General features: G+C 45.1%; 1 protein-coding gene across 1 annotated transcript in view; it reads left to right on the forward strand.

The window, feature by feature from the left end:
- LOC106603400 (neuronal tyrosine-phosphorylated phosphoinositide-3-kinase adapter 1) overlaps positions 1–15,009 on the forward strand; it is a 46,186-nt gene extending 31,177 nt beyond the window's left edge. The window contains exons 2-7 of the mRNA XM_045717080.1: positions 2,008–2,258; positions 4,961–5,343; positions 5,470–7,263; positions 7,454–7,699; positions 8,132–8,238; positions 11,176–15,009. Of these exons, the coding sequence (XP_045573036.1) occupies positions 2,068–2,258; positions 4,961–5,343; positions 5,470–7,263; positions 7,454–7,699; positions 8,132–8,238; positions 11,176–11,601 (3,147 nt within the window). The 5' untranslated portion in view covers positions 2,008–2,067 and the 3' untranslated portion in view covers positions 11,602–15,009. The remainder of the gene's footprint in view (positions 1–2,007; positions 2,259–4,960; positions 5,344–5,469; positions 7,264–7,453; positions 7,700–8,131; positions 8,239–11,175) is intronic.
- Positions 15,010–16,277: the final 1,268 nt, after the last annotated feature.

Genomic DNA, 16,277 nt, shown 5'->3' on the forward strand with positions numbered 1-16,277 from the left:
TTGCGACTTGTAATAAAACTTCATCCACAGTTATTTTTTTGAAGCTATTGATCCTCTGTAGCTAAATGATGCTCTCTGGTGTAGTAATTTGAATGATTTTATTTATGTCTGTTCAGACAGGAGTAATAGCATTTTGGGGGAAAAGATGTATGGCCCACGGCTATGGATAATACATGCTCTAGGAGTAGAGGAAGTGTGCTGTATAATGGATTAGTGAACTTGACGAACCGTCTCTCAAGCAGTGTCCTTTTCCTCAGCAGCCTGCGTAATTGCACACTTCCCAACAGCTGTAATGCGACAATTGTAGGGCTGCCTGCTCAGCTGCCAGGTCCTGGAAGCCCAAATCAGCGGCCCTGTTAACAGAAGCCCAACCTACACAGTCTCAACTCCCTAACCTAATTAACACTGAGTCATACAACACGCCACCCCACGCCATGCCACGCAGGGCAGCCAGGCCGCAGCAATGCAGCAGGGCATTGTGTGTAGGGAGGCCAGGGCACTGGACAATAGGAATAGCGCGAGCTACGATGGCACACAGGGTGACACACAGGGCCATGTCAGAACCATGATGGGCTGACACTGCTCTCTGTATGATGTCATCTCTCACTGTAGAGAACCCTGTGTTCTCAGAGCCATATTGTTTATGACTCTGCAGCCTGCACTCTTCCACTGGAATCGGATTAAGGTTTACATTTGTATTGGTTATAGACATTAAATTGGTCTCTTATTTATAGAATGCCAATCGGTAAAAATAGATAGTTCAACAGAACAACAAAGTACAGAGACAATAATTGATGTGTAACCTAATGGAGACAGTTTAGAGAATTCCCTGTGCTGTTGGAGAAGGGTTAATAAAGTTATGTATGGGTGGGTTCATTGAGTGCTTACTTGAATGTGTAGTAGCAGTAGACCTCTAAATGGATTTGTCTACAGTGTATGTTGGTGTGCGTTTCATCCAGTGTTTGCACGATGATGTTCAAACCAAAACCAATTGCAAGGAGAGAGTGTCCCATGCTGTATAAGTAAACCACCAAAAGCACTTGAACACTCACACTCCATTTTTTTACATTTAAGATGGAAAAATACTGGGAACCCTCGCACACCAGCTGACAGCTGCGCTTTTCTTAGCCAATCGCAGCGCCGTGCTCACATACATACTCCAACGCACACAACACTGTTAGGCCCTCAAATATCTGCCCCACAACAAGCCTGACTCTTCATGGGGTGAATAGCGTGTGCAGGAAGCCCTGCGTGCGCTACATATGACAAACCACATTACTGCCTGGGTAGCAAACAGCCCTAGTTAGGCCACCCCAAGGCCCCCAGCCAGAGAGAAACACTGCAGCTGAGTTACATGCTTACTCAGATAGTCATAATTGGATAATGAAAATATAAATAGTGTTTTCATGTGATCCACTGTAGGTTGGGCGTTGGGGTAAACAACACAGTGGGCTGGGTAAACATACAATACCTTGCTACCTCACTACCTGGCTACATGGCTCCCTGGCTACCTGGCTGCCTGTCTACCTGGCTGCTTGGCTACATGGCTCCCTGGCTACCTGGCTGCCTGTCTACCTGGCTGCCTGGTCCAATGCCCAGTTTGTTTTAGCCTGGAGGAAAGGATGTCCATGACACACAGAGCCTTATTACTTATGTTTCCTTCCTGTCCGTTTATTTGGATGTTTTCACATATTTTGGTCAGATATTTTGTCAGACACGCGGCCTCTCTGGTTTTTACCTTTCACTCCTGGTAAGTCCTACCCTGTCTCTGAGCACCTCATTATGTCTGGAGGAATCCCTCCTGGAATCCCTCCTGCCCTGTTTACCTGGATGGAAGAGAAGGAACCAGGTACCATAACCATGTTGTAATTGCTACTGCCCTACATACAGCATGTTGACATGAGAGCTGTATAAGAGGACAACTGGACAGGGCTCTGTCATGTCAGCTCAACATATTTGTTTGATGACTATTAACAATGACAATGTCCCCATCTTCTCCATGTCTAGGTGACTCAAGCTTGGTCTGCAGTGACATCCATCATCTTCACCCTATTGGTCTTCTATACCATGAGCTCTGGCTCCGCCCAGGATGTGGCGGTGGAGCATTTCTTGCGTGACATAGAGAGGAGGGGCAAGCGGCTACATTGCGCTGTGATTGGCTGCGAGGAGGAGCAGTGTCCCCGCGGCGACATGAACCTGCTGTATCGTAAGAGCCGGCTGGACTGGAGGCACAAGGACCAGGAAGGCAATAAGAAGAGGTGAGGAGAGGTGAACTGATCTCAACTCACAGCTGCATGCCGCACTGGAGAGATGGAATGAAGATTATTCATTTCAGTTCAATTGTAAATTTCTGAACTGAAGTGGAAGAGTTTTATTGTTCATTTTTTATGTGCAACCTCTTAATTGTCATCCTAAGGGGAGTGGGGGCATGTAGAAAGGAAGATAAGAAACAAGATGAGAGGAAGAGAAGATGGGAAGAGAGGAGCTTTATGGCCTTCATTACAGGGCCAATGTGGCCCATTGGTGTCTATCTAGATTATGGCATGCACACACACTTCCACACCCGCAGGCGCACACACACACATATACACACAGGCACACTTAAAGACACACACACACAGAGAGAGCTCTGCTCTTGGCTTTTCTTCACATAATGCAATGAGACAGAAAACAGTTGCATCTCTGTTCTCCATGATGAACATGCTCAGTGCTGTTTCCGCTCCCTGCGCTAGCTTCCCTCCTCTCAAAAGGAAGGTGCAAGCTCACATTGTCTCCCTGCTGCTTCACCGCTTCATAAGGAATGATGGCAGAATTAAGGCTCATCAGTAGTACAAGACTACACATTGTGACCTAAAAACGAGGCCTACATTTGGATGTGTAGTTTGTTATGTTTTATCGCTCTTGCTTCCTCTACCTCAAACAAACAAGGCAACATGCACTCAAGGTTCACTCACATGCGATAACCTCCTAAATGAGGCCTTTGATTGCATGCTCGGAAGCTCAACATCTCTTCCTCCTCTTCTCACACACGTAGAGACCCAGTTACCTAGGCTCTCTCTCTCTCTCTCTCTCTCTCTCTCTCTCTCTCTCTCTCTCTCTTTCTCTTTCTTTCTTTCTTACTAACACACACACACCAGACACACGCACATGTGTGCACCCACGCACTCAGCCCCCACTCGTTCCCTGCAGGGAAACAAAAAGGCGGTCGTTGTCCCTGGCACCATTCCACCAGCACCATTCCACCAGCACCATTCCTCCAGCACCATTCCACCAGCACCATTCCTCCAGCACCTTTCCTTCAGCACCATTCCACCAGCACCATTTTACCAGCACCATTCCTCCAGCACCTTTCCTTCAGCACCATTCCTCCAGCACCATTCCTCCAGCACCATTCCTCCAGCACCATTTTACCAGCACCATCCCTCCAGCACCATTCCTCCAGCACCATTCCTCCAGCACCATCCCTCCAGCACCTTTCCTCCAGCACCATTCCTTCAGCACCTTTCCTTCAGCACCATTCCTCCGGTCCTGCTAGATAAGTCAGATCCCACCCATTCATCCCCTCTTTCCTTCCTTACAATGGCTACCTCTCCTCTCGTCGCCACGGTGGAACAGGACCAATAGAATCGGAGAAACCGGTTGAAAAGGACACGAGCCATAGCTGACACTCAGTAGAGGCTTTTTATGTCCTGTACCAGACAGCCAATCATTTCCTTCTAGATGGTTGTAGAGGTATCATTTCAGCTCTTTTCATGGTAATTGTTGTGCACAGTGTTTTTCTAATGACTTCAGCCACTGTTGTTACGGCTGAGTCACCTTTATAAAGGATCATTTACGGACCTATACTGTATATTTTATATGTAATAACTCCAGATTTGGACCATGTTAGCTGCAACTCCCCGTCCCATGTTGTTGCTCATCAAGGTACGGCTGTATGGATTCTGCTCCAATTGAATCAATCAGTAGCTTGATTGTAGAGATATAGATTTTGGTTTCACCTGTTAGGAAACCAAAGATGTTCTGAATCTGTGGCGTTCCTGCATGATGGTAGTTTGGATGCGGTCATGATGACCTTCAAAAGACCTTCAGGGATTATCCATATGACGTTCTTGAAAGTAAAATTGTCTTTAGCAAATAAGAATTGAGTAATCTGTTTAATCAAAGGAACAGCACAGTAGTTTATACATTCAACTCCAATATATTTTATTGAAGAAAACTCCAGTTTGAATTTTTATGCTGCACTGCCACACCTTTTTTCAGGCAATAAATAGCCCCAAAAAATTGCAGTTCCTTTGTGTGCTTGTTTGCAGTATGTTTAGTACTGTACATTGGCAAGCAATACCATGTGAAATTGGTGAGTTTTAAGACAAACCACTAAACCAATAAACAGGCAAGCCAGTTGCCATGGAAACAGATCAAATGCTTGGCAGAGGTCATGATGAGTGTAGTGAAGAGACAACGTAATAAAACAGATAAAGAATTAGTTAGAGATACCCAGTGACACAGTGATGTACATACAGGGAGATTACACTCAGAGAGGAGTAGCTAGATTTTGGGGAGTTCGATTTTAGGGGAAGTAATTTCCTAATTGAATGTGTTTGTGAGCTAGGGGAGCAGATGTGGAGGGAAATGGAAGGATGGAAGAGTCCCCCCCACACACAATACTGGCATGCACAGCTGCTGCACTGCCTCGCCCAATCTCTCATCACTCACTCTTCAACGGGAAGCTAGTCTCCCTGTGCCATCCATGTATGAGCAGCAGTGTGTGTGTGACAGACAGAGGGAGAGGAAGAGGAGTAAAGGACAGAAGCTATTTAAAGAACGTTTCTGAAGAGAAAAAGAAAAAGGGAGCGAGGCAGAAAAGGGGAGGGGCAACACAATGGGGAAATAAATGAAGGTCCTTGACTGAGACGTGATTAACTGCTGAATGACGGAATGCTGTTCTTCCTGTGTTCTCCAGCTCTAGCCAGAAGGACCCCTCCTCAGCCACGGTGGGCAAGGTCCGTGACCTGGCGTCCTTCCGACGCCACTTCCGCATGGGCTTCATGACCATGCCTGCCTCCCAGGATCTGTCCCCTCACTCCTGTGCCTCCGCCATGGCCCCCCGCTCCCAGTCCTGCCACGCCGTGGGCGCTGGAGACACAGGTCTGGAGAACGGGGAGGATTACTCTGACACCCAGTCACAGCACGGCGGGCGCTGCCCCCCTACCAAACCCAAACGACACCCCAGCACCCGCCTCAGCTCCTCCTCCTCAGACCCCAGAGCACCTCACGTCCTCCCGGACACCCCTCCACCGCCCCTACCCACTCACTCGCAGGCCAAACACTCTGAGAAGAAGAATGGTAGGCTATTGCAACAGTAATGAGGGTAGTGAAGTGGGGAAATTAGGAAATGTGGGTTATCATTATTGTCCCTGTTGTGATGATTGAAATATCTCTAGTTCATTGCTCTGTCTCTTTCCCCTCCAGCAATGAAGAAGTCGGACTCGGGGGACATGTCCAAGAAGGTGCCACCTCTGAAGCCCAAACGAAGTCCCAGCACTCAGCTCTCGTTTGATCCCCCACCGGCCCGCGTGCCCCCTCCTGCCACGCCCCTGCCTTTTCAGGGGGGTGAGGGTAAGCCCCAGGGTGAGGAGGGGGATGATGAGCCTGTCTACATAGAGATGGTGGGCCAGGTGTTCACCAGGGAGAGCCAGACTGCCACCCCTCACCCTGTCACTCCCGTCGCCACCACACCCGACTCAGACTCAGACCAAAACGAGGCCATCTATGAGGAGATGAAGTACCCGTTGCCAGAGGACAGAGAGGGACACAAACGTGTCCCTCTCAAACACGAGAGACTCAAATCCTCCAAACACCACTCCTCTGGCATCTCTGCCCCTCTACCTCGCCCCTCCTCCTCTTCCCCCTCCTGTTCCAAACCTAAAGCCACAGTGTCCATCTCCCACTCCTCGCCCCTCCCCTCCTCCACCACCCCTGTCCCCCAGCCACTCTCCTCCAGCCCGCAACCCCCACGGGCCCCTACCCCCTATCTCCTCCAGGGAAACAAATCAGAGACAGAGTCCACCAGTAAGATCCCGGCCCCCTTCCCCAACCTGCTGCAGCACCGGCCTCCGCTGCTTGCCTTCCCCCAGCCAGCTGCTGCCTCCAGCGGGGTCGGGGTCCAACACAAAGCTGTTGCTGCCAAACTGGGAACCATCAGCATCCAGACCTCCTCCAGTATGACAACTCCATCCAGCACCTCCTCTGCCTCTACCACCCCCTCATCCAATCTCCCAATGCTCCTGTCAGGCTGTAAGGAGTCTAAGGAAAGAGACAAGCAGAGCAGAGACAAAGACAGAGACAGAGACAGAGACAGAGACAGAGACAGCCAGCTCGACCCTGCACCGGGTCTAAGGGCCAGGAGCCACTCCACACCGCTGCCCCCTTCCTCCAAGTCCACCTCCCCTTACTCCCACCAGCACCACCACCCCCACCACCGCCCCTCACACTACCACCACTACCGCAAGCCAGATAGAGGAGACTCTCCCAACCCCAACACCAACAACAAGAATGGCTCAGAAACCTCCTCCAAGTCCACTGCCCAGACCCAGACCCAGGGCTCTGGCAAGGAGGGCAAGTCTGTGAGCTTCTGCTTGAAGTCAGACAAAGGAGACAGGGACAGGGACAGAGAGAGGGACAGGGACAGAGAGAGGGAAAGAGACAGTCACAGGGACAATCACAGAGACAGGGACAGTGACAGAGAGAGACACAGGGAGAGAGACAGAGAGCGAGACCGTGACAGAGACAGAGACAGAGAAACAGGGTCCCACTCTACCTCATCTCAGGCTGAGAGCACTCCCACCACCAACAGCCATTCATCCCAGACCAGCACCAGTTCAAACCCAACCCAGTCCTCCTCCTCCACCTCCTCCCACTCTCGCCCTCACTCTCGTCCCCACCTCCAACGCTCCCACACCCCTCATGGCCTGCCTGCCTACAAGCCCCCCTCCTCAGACAGCCCCCTGCTCTGGACCTACCCCTCGGTGGGCTTCCGGAGACCCCCGGCATACGACAGCCTGCGAGGAGGGTCTCATCTGCCCTCCTTGCACCACCAGGGTCACGGGGATGTGGCCTCCAAAAGCAGCACGGTGCCTGGGCCCGTCCAGGGGAAGGCTGCGTTCATGCCCTGGGACAGCAGTGGCTTTGGAGACGACGGGTCCTACTGGCCCGTGCAGAGGAAACTCTCCTTCAGTCACAGCAGCCGAGAGACAGCAAGAGAAAGTAAGTTAACATGTGCTGGGGGGCATAATGGGTTAAAATTAAATATTGAATTTTATCAGAAGTTCTTCTCATCCCTTGGAGGGATAATCAGACTATTAGACTGTAAGTTGAGTGTCATCTGTTACTATACTGTCAATAGACAATCATTGTATGTTTACTCAACAATTTCCTTCTGTCATTCCCCTCTCAGAGGATGAAGGGCGTGCATGGAATGGTAGTGCCGATGCCCTCCTGAGGGTGGACAAGGAGGAGCTGGTCCCAGGGCATCGAGGAGGAGGAGGCCACTCTGGGATCCCAGTACGCTTCACTGGAGGGAGGGGGCTGGGCCACAGTGAGTCCCTGGCCGGGATGGAGGAGGGGTTCTTGGGGTTCCGAGCCCTGCCTAGAGGGGGTCTCCCTCTCCCCTGCCAAACCTTCCCAGCCTATCGCAATGGAGGTAAGCACCTAGACACCTAGAACAGAATCCTTCTAGCAGAATCTTTCCAAGGGAAAGTGCTCTAAAGTATGTCAAGGATTTCACTAGCGCACAAAAAGTTCTTTAGAAAAGAGACGACATCAGCAGATGTCTCTGAAGATCCTATTAAGTGGATTTCTTCCATCCACAGTCACATGATCATGGTGTTATGGGTTAAGATCATCAGTAGCAGCATGTGTAGTACCAGAGCTATACATACACACATATACACATACTTATGCATACAATACCTCCCCCACATGTACCAGCGGTTGTGCATAGACACATGTAAGACTGCACTGCCTTCTATATGCACAGCTGTTCTCCCTGGCAACATGAACAGCACAATAACCATAATTGATTTGTGGTTATAGACAGGTGTATGAACAGTCCTTTTTTTGTTTTGTGTTCCAGAACTGGGTCGATTCGGCCGCTCATCATCCACCTCTGGGGTGAGGCAGGTGGGTGGATGCGACGTTCAGAGGCAGAGCAGCCTGCCTCATCGAGAGGCACTGAGTCAGGTGAATAATACCTATTATTATAATGACGTTGATCTTTGGTATTACTGTGATTACTATAATTTGTACAAGTAGTAGTATTGGAATTATTCTGAAGAATATGGCCATTCTTATCATGCCCTGTGCTGATAGCAACAACCCTCCTCCTGAGCTATTTATAGTGTGGAGATATGTTCAGTGAGCAGAATAAGGATGTGGCCAGCAGCCTTAAAGAATAAGTCCAGGAGAGAGCAATGCTCTAACTGACGTATGCGGAGATGTAAGGAGTATGCTTCCCTACAGTGTTTTGGAGCAGTGAGTCGATGTCCAATAGTGTTGCGTTTTGCCCAGTCACTTGGCTGCATTTCAAATGCTGACGCAGTTCAAGTGTGCTGTGCTGTGCTGCAGAGACTGTCTGCGTGTGCTGCCTGACCCTCCCTCGCACACCACGGGGAGCCACAGGCCCAAAGATGGTGTCACACTGTCCTCTAGTGGCAGGACATGGTGCAACACATTCTTATTGATGCTGTGGTGGTTGCTGGGCTTGGTCTTCAATGCTCAAATAAAATTGAATTGTATTTGTCACATGCTTAGAAAAAAACAGGTGTAGACTAACAGTGAAATGCTTATTTATGGGTCCTTTTCCAACAATGCAGAGTTAAAGATAAAGATAAAAGAAAAAAATAGAAATAGTGACACAAGGAATAAATACACAGTGAATAATGAATAACAATAATGAGTAAATATAACATGGCTCTGTACAAGGAGTACCAGTACCGAGTCGATGTGCAGGGGAACGAGGTAATTGAGGTAGCTACAGTATATACAGTTGAAGTTGGAAGTTTACATACACCTTAGCCAAATACATTTAAACTCAGTTTTTCACATTCTGACATTTAATCCTAGTAAACATTCCCTGTCTTAGGTCAGTTAAGATCACCACTTTATTTTAAGAATGTGAAATGTCAGAATAATAGTAGAGAAAAATATTTATTTCAGCTTTTACTTCTTTCATCACATTCCCAGTGGGTCAAAAGTTTACATACACTCAATTAGTATTTGGTAGCATTGCCTTCAAATTGTTTAACTTGGGTCAAATGTTTCAGGTAGACTTTCACAAGCTTCCCACAATAAGTGAATTTTGGCCCAATCTTCCTGGCAAAGCTGGTGTAACTGAGTCAGGTCTGTAGCCCTCCTTGCTCGCACATGCTTTTTCAGTTCTGCCCAAAAGTTTTATATAGGATTGAGGTCAGGGCTTTGTGATGGCCACTCCAATACCTTGACTTTGTTGTCCTTAAGCCATTTTGCCGCAACTTTGGAAGTATACTTGGGGTCATTGTCCAGTTGGAAGACCCATTTGCGACCAAGCTTTAACTTCCTGACTGATGTCTTGAGATGTTGCTTCAATATATCCACATAATTTTCATTCCTCATGATCCCATCTATTTTGTGAAGTGCACCAGTCTCTCCTGCAGCAAAGCACCCCCACAACATGATGCTGCCACCCCCGTGCTTCACGGTTGGGATGGTGTTCCTTGGCTTGCAAGCCTCCCCCTTTTTCCTCCAAACCTAACGATGGTCATTATGGCCAAACAGTGCTGTTTTTCTTTCATCAGACCAGAGGACATTTCTCCAAAAAGTACGATCTTTGTCCCCATGTGCAGTTGCAACCCGTATAGTCTGGCTTTTTTATGGCGGTTTTGGAGCAGTGGCTTCTTCCTTGCTGAGCGGCCTTTCAGGTTATGTCAATATAGGACTCATTTTACTGTGGATATAGATACTTTTGTACCTGTTTCCTCCAGCGTCTTCACAGGGTCCTTTGTTGTTGTTCTGGGATGGATTTGCACTTTTCGCACCAAAGTACGTTCATCTCAAGGATTCAGAACACGTCTCCTTCCTGAGCGGTATGACTGCTGCGTGGTCCCATGGTGTTTATACTTGCGTACTATTGTTTGTACAGATGAACGTGGTACCTTCAGGCATTTGGAAATTGCTCCCAAGGATGAACCAGACTTGTGGAGGTCTACAATTTTTTTCTGAGGTCTTGGCTGATTTCTTTTGATTTTCCCATGATGTCAAGCAAAGAGGCACTGAGTTTGAAGGTAGGCCTTGAAATACATCCACAGGTACACCTCCAATTGACTGAAATGATGTCAATTAGCCTATCAGAAGCTTCTAAAGCTATGACATATTTTTTCTGGAATTTTCCAAGCTGTTTAAAGGCACAGTCAACTTAGTGTATGTAAACTTCTGACCCACTAGAATTGTGATACAGTGAATTATAAGTAATCTGTCTGTAAACAATTGTTGGAAAATTGACTTGTCATACACAAAGTAGATGTCCTAACCAACTTGCCAAACCTATTGTTTGTTAACAAGAAATTTGTGGAGTGGTTGAAAAACAAGTTTTAATGACTCCAACCTAAGTGTATGTAAACTTCCGACTTCAACTTTACATATAGGTAAAGGTAAAGTGACCAGGCAACAGGATAGATAACAGACAATATTTTTTATTTTATGAATTTTTTTAGATAATAGACAGTAGCTGCAGCGTATGTGGTGAGTGTGAAAGTGTGTGGGTGTGTGTGAGTGTGGCATTAGTATGCATGTGTACGCATGTTATGTGTGTGTGGGCGTATGTGTGTGTTGGGGTGTCAGTGTAAGTATGTGTGAGTGTGGGGGTAGTGTCCAGTGTGTGTGCATAGAGTCAGTGCAAGAGGGTCAATGCAGGTAGTCCGGGTATTTAGCAGTCTTGTTTAGCAGTCTTATGGCTTGGGGATAGAAGCTGTTCAGGGATTCAGTGCTACAACAAAGATTCAGTGTTTACAGGGATACAACATGGATGCAGTATTCATGCATACCCCAGGTTAAATTGAAGGTATTGTACTAATACAAAATCCCCAAATCATGCATCATCTTTTAACTCCCATTCTTTCTCCCTATCTGCCTCTCTCTGTCCAGTTGCATGGGCTGTCCCACTCCTCCCAGACACCCTGCAGTCCCAGTCTGTCTAGACAGCAGCAGCAGCTCCAACTCCATCAGCAGCAGCTGCAGTTACAGCAGCAGCTCCAGCAGCTGCAGCAGCAGCACCACCTCCAGCTGCAGTTCCAGCACCTGGCTCAGCTAGCCCAGGGACAGCCTCCCAACACCGGGGGCGCCGCCGCATCCGCAGCCCAGACCCAGAGGGATGGCAAGCTGCTGGAGGTCATCGAGAGGAAGCGCTGCCTATGCAAAGAGATCAAGGCCCAGCGGCGCCCGGACAAGAGCCTGTGTAAGCAGGACAGCATGCCTATCCTGCCCAGCTGGAGACGGACCCCTGAACCCCGCAAGACGGGCACACCTCCCTGCCAGAGGCCCCAGGCTGTGGTGTGGGACACTGCCATCTGAGGGGGGGCCGGGTGGGGCAGGAGAGGTACAGTAGAAAGATAGGGGCAAGTACTATGTACTAAATAAGTACTATTGGGCACTATTGTGGTGAGACACAAGAAGTTTACAAGTGGAGAGAGATGGTGGGAATCACTTTCTACAAAGGGTGGAGGACTGTTTTCTCTCTTAGGAGTGACAGTGTGATTACCGCCGACCACAGAAGAGAGAGAATATGCATGAGAGTAAGATGAGAGTTTTGTGCTCTCATATGGTAAGATAAACTTCATGTGGAGCTGATACAAGGTCGTCAAGGTTACTGAGATGTTTAGAGGTGTGTGGGCCAGAGAAATAATGAACAACTGAATCATAAACATGATTTAAAGTATGACTTTGTAGAGATGGAAAAAGATGGGGAAGATTCAGTTGAGGGATATACCAATACAACATTAAACCAAGAAGAGACATACAATCAGTCAGTACTGTGTGATATTTTACACTTTAAATGTGATTTCTTACCCTTTAAATGTAGTATTCTAAAAGCCCTTCCTTGACTCTTTATTAATTTATTAAACTAGTCGACTCAGCCTTCGCTGATATAAAATAAAAGGGGAGTATTTATACTATAAGAGGGAGTATTTATACTATAAGAGGGAGTATTTATACTATAAGAGGGAGTATTTATACTATAGGATGGAGTATTTATTCTATAAGAGGGAGTATTTATACTATAAGAGCAACACTGGTTCAATTCATTTGGCCTAATTTTCCCTAAATTAAAGTAACTGTCCAGTGTTTTCAGAATACTATGAAATATGACCAATAACTACTTACATTATGAGTGAAATGGTTTTCCTTCCAACATTTTATAATTAAGTATGTTAAAAATCAGCTTTTCTGTGTTGGAATGGTGTGGGCGTACCAGAACAACAGAATGGTGTGGGCGTACCAGAACAACAGAATGGTGTGGGCGTACCAGAACAACAGAATGGTGTGGGCGTACCAGAACAACAGAATGGTGTGGGCGTACCAGAACAACAGAATGGTGTGGGCGTACCAGAACAACAGAATGGTGTGGGCGTACCAGAACAACAGAATGGTGTGGGCGTATACTGGTGATTAAAAATATGAATGTGAGTAGGCCACTCAGGAGTATGAGGAAATAGCATGCATTTTTGAAACCTCTGAGATACAAGTTTAAGTCGTTTTTCTCCAATGTATACTTTGGCCACAAATACGAGTAAGGACAAGTCAACAACATTATTTGGTATGAGTTAACAGAATATGAACTTTTGATGTGAGATTTTCACTGAACAGTTACTTTAAGTACAGTTTACATCAACTCATGGTTGACATGAAAGCTCTCTTCCTCAAATGTCATGGACATTGGGAGGGAGAGTTTGAATGAGACTTATTAAGGTTGATCCTCAACAAGATACATTTTATACACACTTGTGTTCAAGCATATAGACATAAACTTGGTTTCCATCCAATTGACGACAGATTTACATGCGAATATTCTCAAATCCACATAAATACAAAATGTGCATTTTCCCACCAGAGATGTGTTTCCATTAAATTAACTTGTTGCACATAAAAGGCTGTGAGTGATGAATTAGTGCACATAAAATAAATGTTGCTGTTAAATTCCTATGTACTGCATAAAAAATACTTTTTCAAGTCTACTGGTGGTTTTCGAACAGAATATGTTGCTTTATATTTTTTACATTTTAGTCATTTAGCAGACGCTCTTATCCAGAGCGACTTACAGTAGTGAAGGCATACATTTCATTTCATGCATTTTTTTGGTACTTGTACTGGGCCCCCATGGGAATTGAACCCACAACCCTGGCGTTGCAAACACCATGCTCTACCAACTGAGCCACATAGCGAGTGTGCACACTCTGATATTGATGAAAGATTATCATGGACAAAAGAGCAAGATTATGTGTATTTGTCAAACGGCAGCCAAGCATCGATGATCATGTCACCAGAATAAGACCATCGATATTTATTGGAAAGGAACATCAAGCTCATCACCGTGCACTTTACCACACAACTTCATCATCATTTATTTCATCTGTAGCCTTATAAACTGCATGCTTTCCCGACGAGTCCTAGTGGGAGGACCACACAACTTGCCATAGCGTGACTTCAAATTTACTTCGATATGATGGTTATAATATTAATATTTGCGCATAAAAGCATTTCCACCAATATTTCTCGCATAATTAATTTTACAGACACAAAAAGATCCCACCTTCTCTAGTATATTTTCTTTTGTCAACGTTTGAAAAGTTTACCAAAAAATGTTTTGTTTCCATCAGGCCTGCCATCACATTTTTTGTACTTTACTCGCAAAAAAGTTTGGATGGAAACCTGGTTACAGACATTTAAAACACACTTCTCTCTAGCCTTTTCTAAAAATGAGATGGGATAAGGGATTCTTACTATTATAGAAACATTGAAACATGTTGAGTGCATATGAGATGGATTGGTTTGCCTTGTTGTTTGGGTAGAAGTAGATTGTTATTGTGGAGATGAAGTAATCATGATTGAAGAGGGAAATACCACCTAACTGTTTGCATATTTATAATGTAAATATACAGACTTTCTCAAAGTTTCTGCAATTTTATAGCAATATGTTCCCAATGTGGGAGTAACGATGTTAAAGCGTGTCAGCCGGCCAAAACATATCTCAGACTTGAACTCAAAGTCACAGTTAACGTGTCATATCCTGCATGTCATTGATCAGACATACAGTACTGCTTAAAACCATGTCAATTAATTGTGCGGAGATGGTCATGTGAGATGTTAACATTATTCTTGAAGATGCCATTATATAACTACATACAACTTGAAAAGTCCTGCTGAAATGTTAAATTGTGGTTGTTTAAAAAGATTAAAGTGTTGCTGGGGGAATCATTTAAAAATACATTATGACAGATGGCATATTCTGTACACTCAAATGCAATACAAAAGGACACAGATTAATTGTACAAAAACATCACCAGTAAAAAAAACACCACTGGTCATGTGGACTCACTGTTGCATTTTGCTGATCAAAACAAAGCACGGACACGCCTATCAACACAGACAGTAGAAGAAGCTGCAGATGATAGGGCAGTGTAACATCATCACACACATCACACTCTCAAACAGAATGCTGGAAGAACCTGCAGAAAAACATAGCATACGCTTACGAGAAACAAAACCCCTATATACTACTGTAAATAGATGTACAACTGTATTGAAAATGTAGCAATTGTTTCCACTTTCATACTTGTAATCAATAAATATAATGTAGCATATAATGTATAAACCTACATTTGTTCAATTGTTTAAAAAAAAGAATTAGTTACTTTATCTGTTGCAATTGGTCTACACACACATTACTGTATGATTCCACCAATAAATGACAAGCCATCAAGACAAAGGCACTGTCTCTCAATTGTCATATCATATTCGTGCAATATTCCCTTTATGAAGTACATACAGTTGTTGTATTTATGCCCTTTTCTACATACATTGTATTTATGTACAGGTTTGAACAACTCAGTTTGATCATTGTTTCGACATTTTCTTAAATACTTTGCTGCTATCTCGAACTACTAATACTACTAATGTTGTTGTTAATCCAATTACAAATCCAATTTCAGTATTCATGACCATATCTAACATGACTACTATTGTGGTTGTTACATACTTGTTTTTATTCACTGAAAAAGCCATGTGAGATGAAGTTTGTACTTTGATGAGTCAATCCCTCTGTACTTGTATTCTAGCCCTTGAATGTCTCCTGGTTGATGTTGTTGTTTTAATAGTTAGCACCGACCTGTTCATTTCCTGTTCCACCCCGTGAAAAAGTATCCAAAATGTTGAGGTGACATTGCACCAATGTTACTAAGTCACTGCTTCACTTTTTGCTACTTCACCAGTCAGTTTTGATGGTCCAGGTTAGTTTTCAGTCATCTGACTATAGTTTAAAACAAACAAACAGTGATGAAGACCATGTTGAGGGAGAGAAGGAACTGCAATGCATGCAGGGATTCCTTACATTGAAAACATGTCAGAGTTTGGGTTCTATCCCAAATCCATTGAAAAGTGTGCCCAATTGTATTTCAGATATACCAAGTTATCATATTGTTTTTAATTCATCACAACAATTGATAACTTATGCATCATTTACTAACTAGTTTACAGAAGCTGTCAGCTTTGTGTGTTGACTAAAACAGTGGCCAATATATGAGTGCCATACTATATTGATATGGTAAGATACGGTGTACCTTGGAAATCACTGTAGTGCTATATTCGCATTGATATCGTAATTAAATAAATTTTATATAATGAACAGGAGTTTTGCATGTCTATGTTTCATGTCATACAGAAGCGTACTAACATAATCTCTTTGCTTTGCATTATATCTTCACATTTCTTATGTTGTAGGTTTTATATCTGCTATCATTGGTAAGATAAGTAGTGGTGAATGTAGAAGATTGTCTCTGGTTTAAACCATGCAGACATTCGGAATGCACTCTAACAGGATTCTGCTGCAAGGCTATGAACCCGGTGACACCACCCAGACACACACGTGTTGTAATGTCTTAGATCTCCATGTGAGGGCACTATTCTCATCAAATCAAATCATTGGTCACATACACATATTGAGCAGATGTTATTGTTGGTGTAGGGAAATAGTG

The sequence above is a fragment of the Salmo salar genome, chromosome ssa04 (genome assembly GCF_905237065.1).
Source record: "Salmo salar chromosome ssa04, Ssal_v3.1, whole genome shotgun sequence".
Classification (NCBI taxonomy): domain Eukaryota; kingdom Metazoa; phylum Chordata; class Actinopteri; order Salmoniformes; family Salmonidae; genus Salmo; species Salmo salar.